Source organism: Cyclopterus lumpus, chromosome 20 (genome assembly GCF_009769545.1).
Source record: "Cyclopterus lumpus isolate fCycLum1 chromosome 20, fCycLum1.pri, whole genome shotgun sequence".
Lineage (NCBI taxonomy): Eukaryota > Metazoa > Chordata > Actinopteri > Perciformes > Cyclopteridae > Cyclopterus > Cyclopterus lumpus.
Window position 1 is genome coordinate 20,751,181 of NC_046985.1, and position 19,649 is coordinate 20,770,829.

At 41.7% G+C, this 19,649-nt stretch overlaps 1 protein-coding gene across 1 annotated transcript in view; it reads right to left on the reverse strand.

Moving 5' to 3' along the window:
• Positions 1-12,479: 12,479 nt before the first annotated feature.
• Positions 12,480-19,649, reverse strand: part of cubn (cubilin (intrinsic factor-cobalamin receptor)) — a 123,076-nt gene continuing 115,906 nt past the window's right edge. Inside the window, exons 62-66 of the mRNA XM_034560764.1 lie at positions 15,515-15,659; positions 15,104-15,285; positions 14,736-14,901; positions 13,784-14,019; positions 12,480-12,587 (exon numbers count right to left, since the gene is read on the reverse strand). Of these exons, the coding sequence (XP_034416655.1) occupies positions 12,480-12,587; positions 13,784-14,019; positions 14,736-14,901; positions 15,104-15,285; positions 15,515-15,659 (837 nt within the window). The remainder of the gene's footprint in view (positions 12,588-13,783; positions 14,020-14,735; positions 14,902-15,103; positions 15,286-15,514; positions 15,660-19,649) is intronic.

Genomic DNA, 19,649 nt, shown 5'->3' on the forward strand with positions numbered 1-19,649 from the left:
CTCTGACTTGGACTCCCACCAACTCATTCTTCCTGGTGATTTCAATTGCTGTCTTGACCCCTCACTTGATCGATCATCCAATAAGCCCTCTGGTCTATCTAAATCAGCAAAAGTAATTCAGATGTTTATGGAGCAATATGCAGTCTCAGATGCCTGGCGCTTTCTCAACCCTAGTACTAAACAGTTTTCTTTTTTCTCCTGTCCATGGCACATTCTCCCGTATTGATTACTTTCTCATTGATAGCAAACTTCTACCATCTGTTAGTTTATGCTCCTACAATCCCATTGTGATAACTGACCATGCAACAGTGGTTGTTGACATCTCTCTTCCTGGTAGATCTATGAAACGCTCCCCCTGGCGCTTTAATTCTTTATTGTTTTCTGACCCAAACTTTGTTTTGACCATTAAGAACCGCATTGATCTTTTTATCTCTACCAATATTAACCCAGATACATCGGCAGCAGTCATCTAGGAGGCATGCAAAGCTTACCTGAGAGGAGAGATAATATCTTACTCAGCTTATCAGAGAAAGATCACCTCAGAGAAAAGTGCTAGCCTTGCTAGAGATATATCAGAACTTCAGTCTAAATGTGTGGACTCACCTAATGCAGATCTCTCAAAAGAATTAATTATGAAAAAGGCCGAATTTGCAGAGTCACTGTTAAAATCACGTCATAAATATTATGAGTTTGGAGACAAACCTAGTAAACTGCTTGTACACCAACTCCGACAAGCATCTTTATCACAACATATAACTCAGATCAGTTCTATCGATGGGACAACTATTGACCCACAGGTAATTAACACCCATTTCAGAGACTTCTATGCCAAATTATACACCTGAATGCGTGGCTGATGAGAAACAATATGACGTTTTTTTTAAACTCTTTAGAGATTCCCTCCATTGACAGCGCAACATCATCTAAACTGGATGAACCCTTTTCAATTGGTGAACTCAGGAGTGCTTTAATGCTGATGCAGAGTGGTAAATGCCCAGGCCCAGATGGTCTCCCGGCTGAAGTTTATAAATCATTCTCAGATCAATGAGCTCCAATTTTACTTGTTACTTGTTACTTACAATAAGTGCATTAAACCATGAGTCCAAACTTAGAACAACAAGAATCAAGCAAGTACAATTTCTTCAATAACGTGAAACTACAGAGTATTATCCGTAAGTGCCATTTAAGTGCTACTAAAGTGCTAAACAACTAAGTGCTATTGGTAAGGGACATTTAAGTGCTACTAGAGTGCTACTACGGCTCTACCTTCCCTATTCAAGGTATAGTCGAAAAAGATGTGTTTTTAGTTTGCGACGGAAGATGTAGAGACTTTCTGCTGTCCTGATGTCAATGGGAAGCTCGTTCCACCAATGAGGAGCCAGGACAGCAAACAGTCGTGAATCTATTGTTCAATGAATCTATGCAAAATGGCAATCTTCCCTCCACGTTAAGACAGGCCACTATTTCTCTCCTTTTAAAAAGAGACAAAGACCCACTTTCTTGTGGTAACTACCACCCCATCTCTCTGTTATGTGCAATGTCAAACTCTTGGCCAAAATGCTGGCTAGGCATTTGGAGACTGCACTACCAACTATTGTAGGTACTGACCAAACAGGGTTTGTTAAAGACCGGCACTCTTTTCATAATGTTAGACGTTTATTTGATATTGTTTATGCACCGACACCCTCGAGGTGGTTATCTCCATGGATGCAGAGAAGGTATTTGACCATGTAGAATGGTCCTAACTGTTCCTTTTGTTAAAACGTTTTGGCTTTGGTAATACCTTCATATTATGGATTAGGCTTTTGTATACGTCCCTCCAAGCTTGTGTTCGCACAAACAATGATTATTCTGACTACTTCCCCCTCAAGCGTGGGACCCGTCAGGGGTGTCCACTCTCTCCACTCTTGTTCGCCATTGAACCACTGGCGGTGGCCCTAAGGTCAAGTCAGATTCCAGGTATTTCAAGGGGTGGCGTCGAACATAAAGTGTCCCTGTATGTTAAAATGAATGTGCTCCTGAAATTTCTATATCTCTTCCAATGTATACCTATTTTCCTTACTAAATGTTTCTTTCGCTCAGTTGACCACACAATCTCCCAATTTTTATGGAACAAGAAGGCCCCTAGAATTAAAAAAGGCACTTTACAAAAAACCTAAGGAGCTGGGTGGTCTAGCCCTTCCCAACTTCTTACTTTATTACTGGGCAAACAAACATTAGAGCCTTGTTACACTGCTGTTGCACTAATGACCAACCCCCACCCTGGCTACAGGTTGAGGAGGCCTCATGTTGGTCATCATCTCTGATGTCCCTCCTGTGCTTCCCCACAACTATTCCATCATATGTGCAGTCAGACAGTGTTGTTGTGAAATACTGCCTTAATATCTGGACACAATTTAAACAACAATTTACATTGAAATCTCCACCTGGTCTGGCTCCTGTTTACTCTGTTCACTCCATCCATTATGGATAATGCTTTCTTAATCTGGAGAGACAAAGGAATTGTATCCTTTAACCATCTTTACATTGATGGTAAATGTGCTTCTTTTGGTAAGTTAGCACAGGCTTATAACTTGCCTTCAACCCACTTTTTCAGGTATTTGCAGATAAGAGATTTTGTACACAACCGCTTTCCCAATTTTCCCACCATACCGTCTCCCACGCTTATAGACACCATCCTTAAAATTAACCCTTACCTGAAAGGTACCATATCGAGGATTTATTGCACTCTTCTTGAGCACCAATCCTCAACCTCTGATGCCTTGTGTACTGTATGGTTGGCTGATCTTAATATAGAGATAGACCCGGAGGTGTGGGAGAACACTTTGAAATGGGTCCACTCATCCTCTGTCTGTGCCCGGCATGGAATCTTACAATGTAAAGTAGTGCACAGGGTTCATTGGTCCAAGAGTAAACTGGTTCGTATATTCCCCCCTCCCACTCTATTCAATTACAATTCAGTTTATTTTGTATAGCCCAGTATCACAAATTACAAATTTGCCTCAGAGGGCTTTACAATCTGTACACATACGACATCCCTGACCTTTGACCTCACGTTGGATCAGGAAAAACTCCCCAAAAATAACCTTTGACAGGGAAAAAAGGGAAGAAACCTTCAGGAGAGCAACAGAGGAGGATCCCTCTCCCCGGATGGACAGAAGTAATAGATGTCATGTGTACAGAATGAACAGCATTTACAAAGTTACATAAACACATTACAAGAATATGACAATGTATGAATGGAACTCCAATCCATGAAACAGAAGGAGGTAGAGAGGAGGGGGCGGGGCATCAGCAGGGCCAACGTGGGAGGCCAGCTCACCAGGCATCAGACACCTCCAGGTCCAATGGACCCTATGAGACGTGAAGTCACAAAGACTCCGGAGAGGAAGCAGAGTTAATAAGGTGCAATGGAGAGATGTAAATTCATCCATAAGGAGAGAGAGAAGATGAGATAGGTGCTCAGTGTATCCTAAAACATCCCCCAGCAGCCTATAAGCCTATGGCAGCATATCAAGGGGCTCGACCAGGGCAAACCTGATTCAGCCCTATAAGCACTATCAAACAGGAAAGTCTTAAGTCTATTCTTGAATGAGGTGACTGTGTCTGCCTCCCAGACTGAAAGTGGAAGCTGGTTCCATAAAAGAGGAGCTTGATAACTGAAGGCTCTTGCTCCCATCCTACTTTTTAGGACTCTAGGAACCACAAGTAGCCCCACATTTAGTGAGCGCAGCTCTCTAGTGGGGCAATATGGTACTACAAGCTCCTTAAGATATGATGGTGCATCACCAATCAAGGCTTTGTAGGTGAGGAGAAGAATTTTAAATGTGATTCTTGATTTTACAGGGAGCCAGTGCAGAGCAGCTAATACAGGAGTCATGTGATCTCTTTTCTTAGTTTTTGTGAGTACACAAGCTGCAGCATTCTGAATCAACTGGAGGGACTTAAGAGACTTATTAGAGCAGCCTGATAATAAGGAGTTGCAGTAATCTAGTCTGGAAGTAACAAACGCGTGAACCAGCTTTTCTGCATCTTTTTGAGACAAGATGTGCCTGATTTTTGAAATGTTACGTAGATGAAAAAATGCAATCCTTGAGATTTGCTTAACGTGGGAGTTAAAGGACAAGTCTCGGTCAAAGATAACGCCTAGATTCTTTACAGTGGTGTTGGATGCCAGGGCAATGCCATCTACAGAAACCACATCACCAGATAATTGATCTCTGAGGTGTTCAGGGCCAGTAAAATAACTTCAGTTTTGTCTTGAGTTTAACATCAGGAAGTTGCAGGTCATCCATGTTTTTATGTCTTTAAGACATTCTTGAATTTTAGCGAGCTGGTTGGTCTCCTCTGGTTTGATCGATAGATATAATTGAGTATCGTCTGCATAGCAATGAAAGTTTATGCAGTGTTTCCTGATAATATTGCCCAAAGGAAGCATATATAAGGTAAATAAAATTGGTCCAAGCACAGAACCTTGTGGAACTCCGTGATTAACGTTGGTGGTCATTGAGGCTTCATCGTTTACAAATACAAATTGAGATCGATCTGATAAATAGGATTTAAACCAACTTAGTGCGGTACCTGAAATGCCAATCGACTGATCCAGTCTCTGTAATAGGATGTCATGATCAATGGTGTCGAACGCAGCACTAAGGTCTAATAATACCAGTACGGAGATGAGTCCTTTATCTGATGCAATTAGGAGGTCATTTGTAATTTTCACCAGTGCTGTCTCTGTGCTGTGGTGTTTTCTAAATCCTGACTGAAACTCCTCAAATAAACTATTCTGATGTAGGAAGTCGCACAACTGATTTGCGACTACTTTCTCAAGGATCTTAGAGAGGAAGGGAAGGTTAGATATTGGTCTGTAGTTAGCCAACACCTCTGGATTAAGAGTGGGCTTCTTCAGGAGAGGTTTAATTACAGCTACTTTGAAGGAATGTGGTACATGGCCTGTTAGTAAAGACACATTAACAATATCCAGCAGAGAGGTGCCAATTAAAGGCAACACGTCTTTAAGCAGCCTCGTTGGGATGGGGTCTAAGAGACAGGTAGACGGTTTAGAAGTAGAAACCATTGAGGACAATTGGTCTAGGTTAATGGGAGAAAAGCTATCCAAATATACACCAGGGAATACAGCCGTTTCCAAGGCCACTCCTCTTGATGACAGATCGGCAGTAGTTAAGGGCAAGAGAGTATCAATCTTGCCTCTAATAGTTCAAATCTTTTCATTGAAGAAGTTCATGAAGTCATTACTACTGAGGTCTATAGGAATACACGGCTCCACAGAGCTGTGACTCTGTCAGCCTGGCTACAGTGCTAAAGAGAACCCTGGGGTTGTTCTTATTTTTCTCTATTACTGATGAGTAATAGGCTGCTCTGGCATTATGGAGAGCCTTTTTATATGTTTTAAGGCTGTCTCGCCAAACTAAGCGTGATTCTTCCAGATTGGTGGAACGCCATATACTTTCGAGCTTTCGTGAAGTTTGCTTTAGGTTGCGGGTCTGAGGGTTCTACCAGGGAGCAAACCTCCTTTGCCTCACTGTCTTTTTCTTCAGTGGGGCTATCGAGTCTAGTGTCATGCTCAGTGAGCCTGTAGCACTATCGACAAGATGATCAATCTGGGACGGACTAAAGTTAGCACAGGAGTCCTCCGTCACATTGAGACGTGGTATTGAATCAAATGCAGAAGGAATCGCTTCCATAAATTTAGCTACAGCACTGTCAGTTAGACATCTGGTGTAGAAACTTTTGACTAACGGTGTATACTCCGGGAGTATAAACTCAAAAGTTATGAGGTAATGGTCTGACAGAAGAGGGTTCTGTTGGAAGACCTCCAAATGCTCAATGTCAATGCCATATGTAAGAACAAGGTGGAGGGTGTGGCCAAAGCAGTGAGTGGGTTTCTGTACTCTGACAGAAGCCAATCGAGTCCAACAATGAGATAAATGCAGTACTAAGGCAATCGTTGTCAATATCCACATGAATATTAAAATCTCCTACAATAATAACCTTATCAGTTTTAAGGACTAAACTTGATAAACACTCAGAAAATTCAGATATAAATTCTGAATATGGACCTGGTGGCCGGTACAGTATAACAAATAGGATTGGCTGTAATGTTTTCCAGGTTGGATGTAAAAGACTAAGAACAAGGCTTTCAAATGAGTTGTAGTTTAGTTTAGGTTTAGGATTCATTAATAGGCTTGAGTCAAAGATGGCTGCTACTCCACCTCCTCGGCCGGTGCCTCGAGGAATGTGAGTATCAATATGACTTGGAGGAGTTGATTCATTTAGGTTGACATATTCTTCATGCCTCAGCCAGGTTTCAGTAAGACACAATAAATCAATGTGATTGTCTGATATTAAATCATTTACTAATACAGCTTTAGATGACAGAGATCTAATATTGAGGAGTCCACATTTAATTCTCTTCTTTTGTTGCACTGTTGCAGTAGTGATGTTAACCTTTATGAGGTTATTTTGTATGACTCCTCTTCTGGTTACTTTTGATTTAATTAATTTAAGTGGCCGTGGGACAGACACAGTCTCTATAGCGTTAAGGTTAAGGGTGGGTAACTGCTCCAATGGAAGTGCAGAGAAGGGTGGAAGACTACAACTCTGCTTCTGCTTCCTGATCTGAACTCTGGGTCATGGATTAAGTCCGTTATCAACTTGGCCATGTTTGCAGAAATGAGACATGCTCCATCCCAAGTGGGATGAATGCCGTCTCGACTCATCAGATCAGGCTTTCCCCAGAAAGTCTGCCAGTTATCTATGTAGCCCACATTGTTTGCTGGGCACCACCTGGACAACCAGCGGTTGAATGACGACATGCGGCTATACATGTCATCATTGATCAGATTGGGGAGAGGGCCAGAGAAAACTACGGTGTCCGACATTGTCTTGGCATAAGTACACACCGATTCCACATTAATTTTAGTGACCTCCGACGACCGCAGTCGGGAGTCATTACCGCCGGCGTGTATAATAATCCTACTGTAACTACGCTCATCTTTAGCCAGCAGTTTTAAACAAGATTCAATGTCGCCCGCTCTGGCCCCCGGGATGCATATGACTTTGGTCCCTGGCTTCCTTATCTTCACGTTTCTGACTATGGAGCTACCTATAACCAGAGTGGGTTTCTCAGCGGGTGCGTCGCTGAGTGGGGAAAACTGGTTCGAAACGTGAATAGGTTGGCGGTGCTTAGTGGGCTTCTGCTTAGACTTAAAACCCCTTCGAACAGTCACCCAGCCATCCGGCTGCTCGGGGGCTGCCAGGGGACAGCTAACAGAGGCTAAAGCTAAAGGCCCCGCGCCGGCTATGGGGGGTGGCGAGCTAACTAGCGTAACTGTCTGAGCTTCGATGGTGCGGAGCCGTGCATCTAACCCACTTAGAACTGCCTCCAACCAGCAAATGAACTACACTTGTTGCATGTACCGTTATCATTAAGGGAGGCAGAGGAATAGCTATACATGAGACACTCTGAGCAAGAGGGAGCGGGAGGGGGAGAAGAAAACATCGCGAGCTGCTAAGCTGGCAACCGGAAGTGATGCAATACGCTTACCGGAAGAGAGAGAGCGATGCGTTCAGGCTGGACCAGGCAAACCTGATCCGTCCCAGATTGATCATCTTGTCGATAGTGCTACAGGCTCACTGAGAATGACACTAGACTCGATAGCCCTTCTGAAGAAGAAGACAGTGAGGCAAAGGAGTTTTTATATATATATATATATATATATGATTTATTTGTAGAAATTACAAAACAAGACTTAATGTACAATAGACCTCACAAATAAGGAGTGAAAGGATAACATATCAGACAGCCAAATGGTGAGGATACACATGACATCCCCCCTCCCCTCGTCTCCCCAGCCCAAAACAAATATACAACAAGGCAATTTGACATACAAACAGACAAGAAAATTACAAAAGCAACCAAAACCCAACATCAACAACTGGCTATTAAATGCTTGCAGTGGCAGATAATATAGTAGAAACATACATCCACTCACACACACACACACACACACACGCATATCCACTTGCATTAATTGAGCAATGTAAAGACTATAAATAAGGAAACATTTTTTTTTTTTTTTAAATACAAAATATAAGATATAAAAATGATTGATGAATTGTGTGTGGGGGTTTATATATATATATATATATATTTTTTTTTTTCCAGACCTTACAGAACTTAGCAGAGGAGCCTCGTAAAGAGTACTTGATTTTTTCTAGTGTCATAAAACGAAGGGCATCTCTAAGCCATTGAGAGACATCTTGTCTCAAAAAGATGCAGAAAAGCTGGTTCACGCGTTTGTTACTTCCAGACTAGATTACTGCAACTCCTTATTATCAGGCTGCTCTAATAAGTCTCTTAAATCCCTCCAGTTGATTCAGAATGCTGCAGCTCGTGTACTCACAAAAACTAAGAAAAGAGATCACATGACTCCTGTATTAGCTGCTCTGCACTGGCTCCCTGTAAAATCAAGAATCACATTTAAAATTCTTCTCCTCACCTACAAAGCCTTGATTGGTGATGCACCATCATATCTTAAGGAGCTTGTAGTACCATATTGCCCCACTAGAGAGCTGCGCTCACTAAATGCGGGGCTACTCGTGGTTCCTAGAGTTCTAAAAAGTAGGATGGGAGCCAGAGCCTTCAGTTATCAAGCTCCTCTTTTATGGAACCAGCTTCCACTTTCAGTCCTGGAGGCAGACACAGTCACCTCATTTAAGAACAGACTTAAGACTTTCCTCTTTAATAGTGCTTATAGTTAGGGCTGAATCAGGTTTGCCCTGGTCCAGCCCCTTGATATGCTGCTATAGGCTTATAGACTGCTGGGGGATGTTTTAGGATACACTGAGCACCTATCTCATCTTCTCTCTCTCCTTATGGATGAATTTACATCTCTCCATTGCACCTTATTAACTCTGCTTCCTCTCCGGAGTCTTTGTGACTTCACGTCTCATAGGGTCCATTGGACCTGGAGGTGTCTGATGCCTGGTGAGCTGGCCTCCCGCGTTGGCCCTGCTGATGCTCCGCCCCCTCCTCTCTACCTCCTTCTGTTTCATGGATTGGAGTTCCATTCATACATTGTCATATTCTTGTAATGTGTTTATGTAACTTTGTAAATGCTGTTCATTCTGTACACATGACATCTATTACTTCTGTCCATCCGGGGAGAGGGATCCTCCTCTGTTGCTCTCCTGAAGGTTTCTTCCCTTTTTTCCCTGTCAAAGGTTATTTTTGGGGAGTTTTTCCTGATCCAACGTGAGGTCAAAGGTCAGGGATGTCGTATGTGTACAGATTGTAAAGCCCTCTGAGGCAAATTTGTAATTTGTGATACTGGGCTATACAAAATAAACTGAATTGTAATTGAATAGAGTGGGAGGGGGGAATATACGAACCAGTTTACTCTTGGACCAATGAACCCTGTGCACTACTTTACATTGTAAGATTCCATGCCGGGCACAGACAGAGGATGAGTGGACCCATTTCAAAGTGTTCTCCCACACCTCCGGGTCTATCTCTATATTAAGATCAGCCAACCATACAGTACACAAGGCATCAGAGGTTGAGGATTGGTGCTCAAGAAGAGTGCAATAAATCCTCGATATGGTACCTTTCCGGTAATGGTTAATTTTAAGGATGGTGTCTATAAGCGTGGGAGACGGTATGGTGGGAAAATTGGGAAAGCGGTTGTGTACAAAATCTCTTATCTGCAAATACCTGAAAAAGTGGGTTGAAGGCAAGTTATAAGCCTGTGCTAACTTACCAAAAGAAGCACATTTACCATCAATGTAAAGATGGTTAAAGGATACAATTCCTTTGTCTCTCCAGATTAAGAAAGCATTATCCATAATGGATGGAGTGAACAGAGTAAACAGGAGCCAGACCAGGTGGAGATTTCAATGTAAATTGTTGTTTAAATTGTGTCCAGATATTAAGGCAGTATTTCACAACAACACTGTCTGACTGCACATATGATGGAATAGTTGTGGGGAAGCACAGGAGGGACATCAGAGATGATGACCAACATGAGGCCTCCTCAACCTGTAGCCAGGGTGGGGGTTGGTCATTAGTGCAACAGCAGTGTAACAAGGCTCTAATGTTTGTTTGCCCAGTAATAAAGTAAGAAGTTGGGAAGGGCTAGACCACCCAGCTCCTTAGGTTTTTTGTAAAGTGCCTTTTTTAATTCTAGGGGCCTTCTTGTTCCATAAAAATTGGGAGATTGTGTGGTCAACTGAGCGAAAGAAACATTTAGTAAGGAAAATAGGTATACATTGGAAGAGATATAGAAATTTCAGGAGCACATTCATTTTAACATACAGGGACACTTTATGTTCGACGCCACCCCTTGAAATACCTGGAATCTGACTTGACCTTAGGGCCACCGCCAGTGGTTCAATGGCGAACAAGAGTGGAGAGAGTGGACACCCCTGACGGGTCCCACGCTTGAGGGGGAAGTAGTCAGAATAATCATTGTTTGTGCGAACACAAGCTTGGAGGGACGTATACAAAAGCCTAATCCATAATATGAAGGTATTACCAAAGCCAAAACGTTTTAACAAAAGGAACAGTTAGGACCATTCTACATGGTCAAATACCTTCTCTGCATCCATGGAGATAACCACCTCGAGGGTGTCGGTGCATAAACAATATCAAATAAACGTCTAACATTATGAAAAGAGTGCCGGTCTTTAACAAACCCTGTTTGGTCAGTACCTACAATAGTTGGTAGTGCAGTCTCCAAATGCCTAGCCAGCATTTTGGCCAAGAGTTTGACATTGCACATAACAGAGAGATGGGGTGGTAGTTACCACAAGAAAGTGGGTCTTTGTCTCTTTTTAAAAGGAGAGAAATAGTGGCCTGTCTTAACGTGGAGGGAAGATTGCCATTTTGCATAGATTCATTGAACAATAGATTCACGACTGTTTGCTGTCCTGGCTCCTCATTGGTGGAACGAGCTTCCCATTGACATCAGGACAGCAGAAAGTCTCTACATCTTCCGTCGCAAACTAAAAACACATCTTTTTCGACTATACCTTCAAGCCTTCAAGCCTCAGTACATTAGAGGTCTGGTTGCCGGGATCCAGTTTAATGCCAGATGCTTAGATCCTTCTTTCCCTAGCCTGTTTTCTAACCCGGCCATTAAATTGTTACTTAAAGGAATCTCAAAAGTCCCCATATATTGCCCCACTAGAGAGCTGCGCTCACTAAATGCGGGGCTACTTGTGGTTCCTAGAGTCCTAAAAAGTAGGATGGGAGCCAGAGCCTTCAGTTATCAAGCTCCTCTTTTATGGAACCAGCTTCCACTTTCAGTCCTGGAGGCAGACACAGTCACCTCATTCAAGAATAGACTTAAGACTTTCCTCTTTAATAGTGCTTATAGTTAGGGCTGAATCAGGTTTGCCCTGGTCCAGCCCCTTGATATGCTGCTATAGGCTTATAGGCTGCTGGGGGATGTTTTAGGATACACTGAGCACTTATCTCCTCTTCTCTCTCTCCTTATGGATGAATTTACATCTCTCCATTGCACCTTATTAACTCTGCTTCCTCCCCGGAGTCGTTGTGACTTCACGTCTCATAGGGTCCATTGGACCTGGAGGTGTCTGATGCCTGGTGAACCGGCCTCCCGCGTTGGCCCTGCTGATGCGCCCCGCCCCCCTCCTCTCTACCTCATTCTGTTTCATGGATTGGAGTTCCATTCATACATTGTCATATTCATGTAATGTGTTTATGTAACTCTGTAAATGCTGTTCATTCTGTAGACATGACATCTATTCTTCTGTCCATCCGGGGAGAGGGATCCTCCTCTGTTGCTCTCCTGAAGGTTTCTTCCCTTTTTTCCCTGTCAAAGGTTATTTTTGGGGAGTTTTTCCTGATCCGATGTGAGGTCAAAGGTCAGGGATGTTGTATGTGTACAGATTGTAAAGCCCTCTGAGGCAAATTTGTGATATTGGGCTATACAAAATAAACTGAATGAATGAATTGCACAGGAGTCCTCCGTTTCTCAGCTGGTGTGTTGTTGAGTGGGGAAAACCGGTTCGGAACGTGAAGAGGTTGATGGTGCACAGTGGGCTTCTGTTTAGACTTACTAATCCTTCGTTCAGTTACCCAATGGTGTCGAATGCAGCACTAAGGTCTAACAAGACAAGTACAGAGATGTGTACAGACTGTAATTGTGATTGTGGATTTGGGCTATACAAAATAACCTGAATTAAATTAAATATATATCAGGGTTTACAGTGGTGTCTAGCACACCAGCAGGTCAGTGGTTTAAAATGCAATAAAACTAATTTGAACATCTCAAATGACAAATGACAAATCATGTAAATATTATATCAGTATATATTTATTATTGTCATTAATTACGTTGGTTTGGTTCAAACTAAATGCAGAGCAGGTTTAAATCGTGATTAGGAAATTATTCAGCAACTGTCTGCATATGTCAGTCTTCAAGGGCATTTGTTTAGCTGCTCCATGTGAGTTTGAAACCTGAAGGTAAGCTGGCGTACAGGCCTTGGAAAACAATGTAGACTTGATGGGAGGAGGCTGTAAACGGAGCGATGTTGGTTTCCTGAACAAACAACACAGAGAGCAAAAATCAACCTTAGACAGTATATTCAAACTAACTAAATTCTCATATATATATATATATATATATATATATATATATACACACTGTAAACAGCTGAGAAATACACAGGGAAGCACAGCACCTCACTTATACCAGACACTAATATCTACTTTGTTACTGTCATTTTATGTTAATCATCTGTTTTCTAAAACTATTGCCACATTAACGACTACAACGTTATTGCTGACTTTACGGATTACTCTATAGTACATTGTACTTTAGTCTCTAATTAAACTATACGATTTACATTAGAACAAACAGCAGGGGTTGTTGTAGTTTTAAAGCATCATATTTGTATATCCAATTAGCATCACTCTAAGGCTGTAAATATTAGCTGCTGCTAGCGCTCTTTTGACGATAGGGCTCGTCTATGATAACAACAGGCACTGAGAGAGACAGGGAGACATTACTCCTTTATATCTTTACAGACATGATAGTCGTTTGATGATATGTTATTTTTCTGAATGTGTTATACTGCTCCTTTTAAAATTAATTGAATGGACTGGATATGAGGCTTGGGCTCATTTATATCTTATTTTGCAGTGACATAAATATCCCATTAAAACCATATTTATTTGGGTCCAGTATTACCAGTGGACCTCGTGCAATTTAGAAATCTATCCTTTTTTCTTTTTTCAATAAGTAAAGTCTGTTGTTTTACTTTTTTTATTTTACTGACATAATATGATGTCAAGGCTCTCAGACACATTACTATTACATTAAAAGTGTATTATATCATATACATATTTGATCAAACAAATATATCATAACAGCTTATTCATATTAATATAATATTCATAAAGATCTCTATGCCAGGTAGGGAGATTGTTCTTTTTTTATTTGCACACAAGATCCTGTCAACTTTAATATATAATTGTAAGGAAAGAGGCAGGCAGAAAACAAAAACCTCACACTGAGTTTTGCACAGGACTTAAATGATTACATGACCTCTGTAATTGGCAGAATTTTTACTGGACAAATTATGGATGTGGCAGATTCATGCAGGATAAAGATCACAGACGACCTCTATAATTATGACAGATTACTAGAGGTTCCCAGGTAATACTGGTCCTGTGCATATTTGGCTTACATTTGCATAACTGGGAAAGTAGTGAATGCTTTGTTGGGTTACATACCACTCCGCAGTATGGTCCAGCAGGCAGTGAGGAGGTGTCTGGGCCATCATACAACTTCAAGAAGTTGTTTTGGCAATCTCCAGGGTCATCAATACTGATCTGGGAAAAGTTGATGGTCACCACACGACCTCTGGGTGCCATGATGCCCCATTCACAGTAGGTACTGTTGGGATAGGTGCCTGGGTAATTGGGACTCGAGAATGAGCCATGGTCTCCATTTAGAGTACCACCGCAACCTAGTCACAGATTAAACAAAAGATGCCATTAACATGGAGATGCCAGTGACATGAGATTGATCAATCAGCAGTCAGCCTGATATGCAGTGGCAGACATGGATGCCTGAGAAAATGCTGGTGTTACCAAGGTGTTCTCATCGTGGACTTTAAGACTACAAATGTGTCGAGTAAAGAGAAAGCTTGTGTGTGGTTGGAAAAACACTGGTGATTGCAAGTAAACAAGGTCTAATGATAGACACTGGTATTGCATAATAATAAATGTGGGTATCCAGTGTGTTGGGAGTTAGGCTCATACTAGGGACTTTCTGTCCTGTCTGGACATTTTACCATTTATAGAAAATAAAATAAAAAGCATTCTCTAGCAAGTTCCCACTTCTATCTAATGGTTTTTTCTTACCTGCTGGTATACTTTTATCTCTTTGAATGATTATCACGTTTTTAATGCAAAGCACTTGTGCACTTGTAATATTGCTTTTGAAATGTGCTATATAAATAAAGTTATTTATTGGGTGGGAGGAGCTATAGTGTGTTGTATCATGCCCTGTTAATGTGTATGTGTTGTTTTCAATGTATTATAAATCTGGGAATTAAGAATTGTCAAGCATAAATTAGTAACAGCAACTGTTTTAGTCTTTAGTTGGAATGGAAACCTGTAAGCTCTACATGTTTCATGGAACCTGGTTTGAAATCATGTGTACAAACAGTTCAGCTCTGACCGTGAGGGGAGGACGTCCATGTGGCCTCAAAGCCATCACGGGCCATGGAAAAGTCACTCTTAAAGCGTAAGTAGAGCAGGTTGGATTGTGGGAAGATGGGGCTGGGCAAGGTGTTGCCGCAGAATCGACCAATCAGTGGTGAGTCCGCTGTGCTGCCATTACGCATCTGAGAGACAACAGAGTGTTGGGATTCTACATTACATTTCATTGCTACTCTTACACTGATGCTGCTCAATTGCCCTTGCAGCTTGTTTGTGGCTGCCAGTTACATTGTTCTCCGTCAATACCGGAACTATTTCAAAAATGATTGTCCACATTAGTCACTCGGACACAAAAATATGGGAAAATGTCTCTTTTGTTTGTTTTACCTCCAGGTAGTCAAATTCACAGTGGCTGTGGGTCTCCATATCAAAATTGTTAAAGAAGAAGGAGATGTAGCTGTTCTGTGGGGCCTTCACAATGATGGTGCAGTCCATGTTGTGGGGGTAGATGTCAGGCCAGCCTGGACTCTTGATGTAGCCATATTCCTGTTCATAGGTTCGGCTACAGCCTGGAAATCACCACCAGCACAGTCAGAGCAAGTTCCCTCATTACCCATCATGTTCATCGTTTCAAATCCTATTGTGCACTTTTTATTGGGAATATATTTATTAGACATCCTCTTTATTTAAACCAAATGTGCACAGGTCAGTGATATAAATACATTTAAAGGCCTAAGTTGTTTGAGGTAACTAAGTAGAACTGCATCTTCTTGCCGTAGGTTTACAACAGGTACGTACTGGCGATCTGAAAGGTGAAACTCAGGCCATTTCCAGACATGAAGGTGTCAGATTTGAAGTGCACAAGGATTGTTCTGCTGTAGCTGTAGAAGTCTGGTGGATGGCCATCTGATGCACATAACTTATGTGACTGCCCATAGTCTCCCTGGAAACACAAGAGTCACCTCATTCAGACTGTGCAGGAGTTATTACATTTTTATTCTCAATTCTAATATGTCTACAGGGATTAAATTGATATCAAACCAAAACTGTTCAAAAGAACTCTGGTCAATTTAGTTTGTTTTGTTTGTTCAAATAAATTTGGCGAGCCAGCAAAGGAGAGGTTCCGGGGAACCAAGCCTCGGCACAGACTGACTGATCCAAGACGCGTCTACAAAAGGTGAGCAGAAAGCCCGTTTAATTTCTGCATTGGTGGTTTCTGTCTGTGAGGAGAGAAGTCTGTCTGTGATGAAGAACTCTCGGGACTCTCTGAAACCGTAGGACAGAAACTGCACTTAGTAAACCCCACTAGTATAAATTGTAATGCTTTTAATTCTGATTGGACTGTGGCATAATTGTTGATAAAACAAATTAATACATCATTTAGGTGAAATCATCGCTAGACCCTCTGGAATTTGCTTACCAGCATTGTGTGGGAGTGGACAACGCCATCATCTACCTGATGCAATGAGCTCAGTGGCACCTGGATGGAACCGGTGGCTGTGTGAGAATCACTTTCTTTGACTTCTCCAGTGCATTCAACATCATCCAACCAGTGCTACTTAGTGAGAAGCTGCGGGTGGTGGGGGTCAACTCGTCCACCGTCTCCTGGATCACTGACTACCTCACAGGCAGACCACAGTTTGTCAGAAACGGGGGTCAGTGAGTTGGAGTCCCACAGGGAACTGTTCTGTCTCCCTTCCTGTTCACCCTGTACACCACTGACTTCCAGTACAACTCGGGGTCATGCCATCTGCAGAAGTTCTCTGATGACTCTGCAGTGGTCGTGTGTATAAAGGATGGACAGGAAGTGGAGTACAGGGCAGTAGTGGATGACTTTGTGGAGTGGGTCGGCAGAAATCACCTCTTTCTGAACGTGGCTAAGACCAGAGAGATGATGTTGGACTTCAGGAGGAAGACGACAGCTCCACAACCGCTGATAGTTCTGGGAGACGATGTGGATATGGTGAAGGAGTACAAGTTCCTGGGTGTCTACATTGAAAACAAACCTAACTGGAAGGCCAAAATCAACGCTGTCTACAAGAAGGGGATGAGTCGACTCTTATCCTTTGATGTGTGCAGCAAGATGTTGGAGATGTTCTACCATTCTGTTGTGGCCAGTAATTTTCCGTAGTCTGCTGGGGGAGCACATAACTACACCTCCATTAACTTCATCTTCTTCCCCTTCGCTTTCCTCTTTTATCCCCCTGTCTCCCAATCAAATTCTTACCTTGGCAACCTCTGCCCGCCCAACCACCTGCCCCCTTGACCCCATCCCGTCTCACATCCTCCAGTCTATTGCTCCTGACCTTCTTCCCTTTCTAACCCATCTTATTAACACCTCCCTCTCAACTGGCTGCTTCCCTAACTCTCTGGCTTCTGCCAATCGTCTCGTAGCTCCAACACTGCGAGCTAAACACTCAACAAAATCACGACTGTTTGCTGTCCTGGCTCCTCATTGGTGGAATGAGCTCCCCATTGACATCAGGACAGCAGAAAGTCTCTACACCTTCCGTCGCAAACTAAAAACACATCTTTTTCGACTCTACCTTGAATAGGGAAGGTAGCGCTGTAGTTAAATGGATCTTACTGATAGCACTTTGTAGTTTAACTTTATTGAAGAAATTTTACTTTCTCGATTCTTGTTGTTCTGAGTTGTACTCATAGTTTAATGCACTCATTGTAAGTCGCTTTGGATAAAAGCGTCAGCTAAATGACATGTAATGTAATGTAATAATTGGAGCCGGGGACACCAACCGACTCACTAAGCTGGTGAGGAAGGCCGGTTCCATCATTGGCTCCAAACAGGACTATAAGGAACAGGTGGACACTGAAGGAATTATTGTCCATATTGGATAACCCGGACCACCCTCTCCACCACCTACTGCAGGGACAGCATAGCACGTTCTCCAACAGACTGCTTCAGCTCCGCTGTCACAAGGACAGATACAGGAGAACATTCCTGCCCACTGCAATAAGACTTTACAATAAATTACCTCTGGCCAGATCCTCCTCAAATTGAACATCAATAAACCTTGCACCGCTTTCACTTTATACTTTAGATACACTGTGTACACTTTCATTTATATTTTTCACATTTTCATTTCCTTTATTATTTAAATTCTTAAATGTAATATGTCCTGCCCTGCTATTTTATTGTATTGTATTGTATATATGTAAACATTTTTGCTGCTGCTTCGAGAAATAATAACTTATCTTATTTTATCTTATCTTAAATAGCGCTGAATAAATGGATAAAGTTAGATGTCTCATGGCCATTGAGCAGTTGCGTGGGTTTAAGTTGTGTGTACATTCTTGGCTAAAACTGAACTGACGTTACTTAATAAAAATCATAAAAGAGAGATTCAAAGTACTATGAGGGAGAGACATAACTCCTGAAAGACCACTAAAAAACGATTAAAAAAGATTAAAAGGACATTTTTAAAGAGGCCATAAGCAGACCAACAATAAGAATCTCTCTTTAGCAAAACTCCTTAGAAATATTTTGTAAAAAGTGAATGAACTTCTATTGAAAATAAAGAGGACTTTTGTAAAAAAATGGGATTTCAATTCAATTCAGTTTATTTTGTATAGCCCAATATCACAAATTACAAATTATCCTTGGAGGGCTTTACAATCTGTACAAATACGACATCCCTGACCTTTGACCTCACATCGGATCAGGAAAAACTCCCCAAAAATAACCTTTGACAGGGAAAAAAGGGAAGAAACCTTCAGGAGAGCAACAGAGGAGGATCCCTCTCCCCGGATGGACAGAAGAATAGATGTCATGTTTACTGAATGAACAGCATTTACAAAGTTACATAAACACATTACAAGAATATGACAATGTATGAATGGAACTCCAATCCATGAAACAGAACAGTGATAAACCCCTTGGCTTTACATGTGCATGCTCGTTGATATGGAGCTTTCCATGAGTTATGGCCACTAACTCACGTGCACCCTGATTTATGTATGTTGCTTTATATGTTATAAACTTGCTGAGGTAATCAGAGAAGGTTGGTAGATATATGAACTTCCTAACAATTAGGGACAAATCTACGTCGTGAATAAAATAGATAAGAGCTGAAGAGCTGAACTTAAAGCAGAATTAAAGTTCAGCTGAAAACTGTTTAGGTAACATTATATATATAAATGTATGAGTATTTTGTGAGTCGGGCTGTTGAAGGCACTTGGGTGTGCTTTAGCCGATAAACGTGATAAAGAATAAATAAATAATAAAATAGAATAAATTAACGAACTGAAGAAGTGATTACATTAAAACCGAGCGGAATCATTTTAAGATTGTTCATCTGGGCTGGCTTTGTGTGGGAGCTGACCGGGTGCCAGCAAAGGCTGTGTGGTTTTGGTGCTGGTTTGTGAGCAGGGCTGAAAAAAGTGGGAGTTTATTTTCCTCTGGTGTGCACGGTTGAAATGATTTATGAATTGTCCTAATATTCTATAAATCTTATCCGTGAGAAGTGTTATATGGTTTACAGCTGTCCAGGGGCGGACAAAAACGACCGCCGTGGGGTCCATGTTGTCTGAAGTTCACGGGTGCAGTAAGGCACGCTTCCTGACTGATACAAATTAAATACGGAGAAGTGGAAATAGAGGAAGAGCACATTCTGAAAATACCGCAGTCCATTTTTTTATATTGTCCTGTTTAAAAACTTGGAACTATAAGTAACAAAGAAATGATATGTTGGGAAAATAATAATAAATAAATGAAGGGGAATTTAGTAATTACATACGGGAAATTTGATGGGTGTTGGCACGGAAGTGACAAACTAAAGTCTAAAACATCTCACTATTGATTTGAAGCAATCCGTTGTTGGCTCCAAGTAGAAATCAAAATAAAGTAAAGCCTTTATAAAGACATAAACAGCTTACAGAATAAAACTTACCTTGTCCAGCTGTCCATAACTAAATT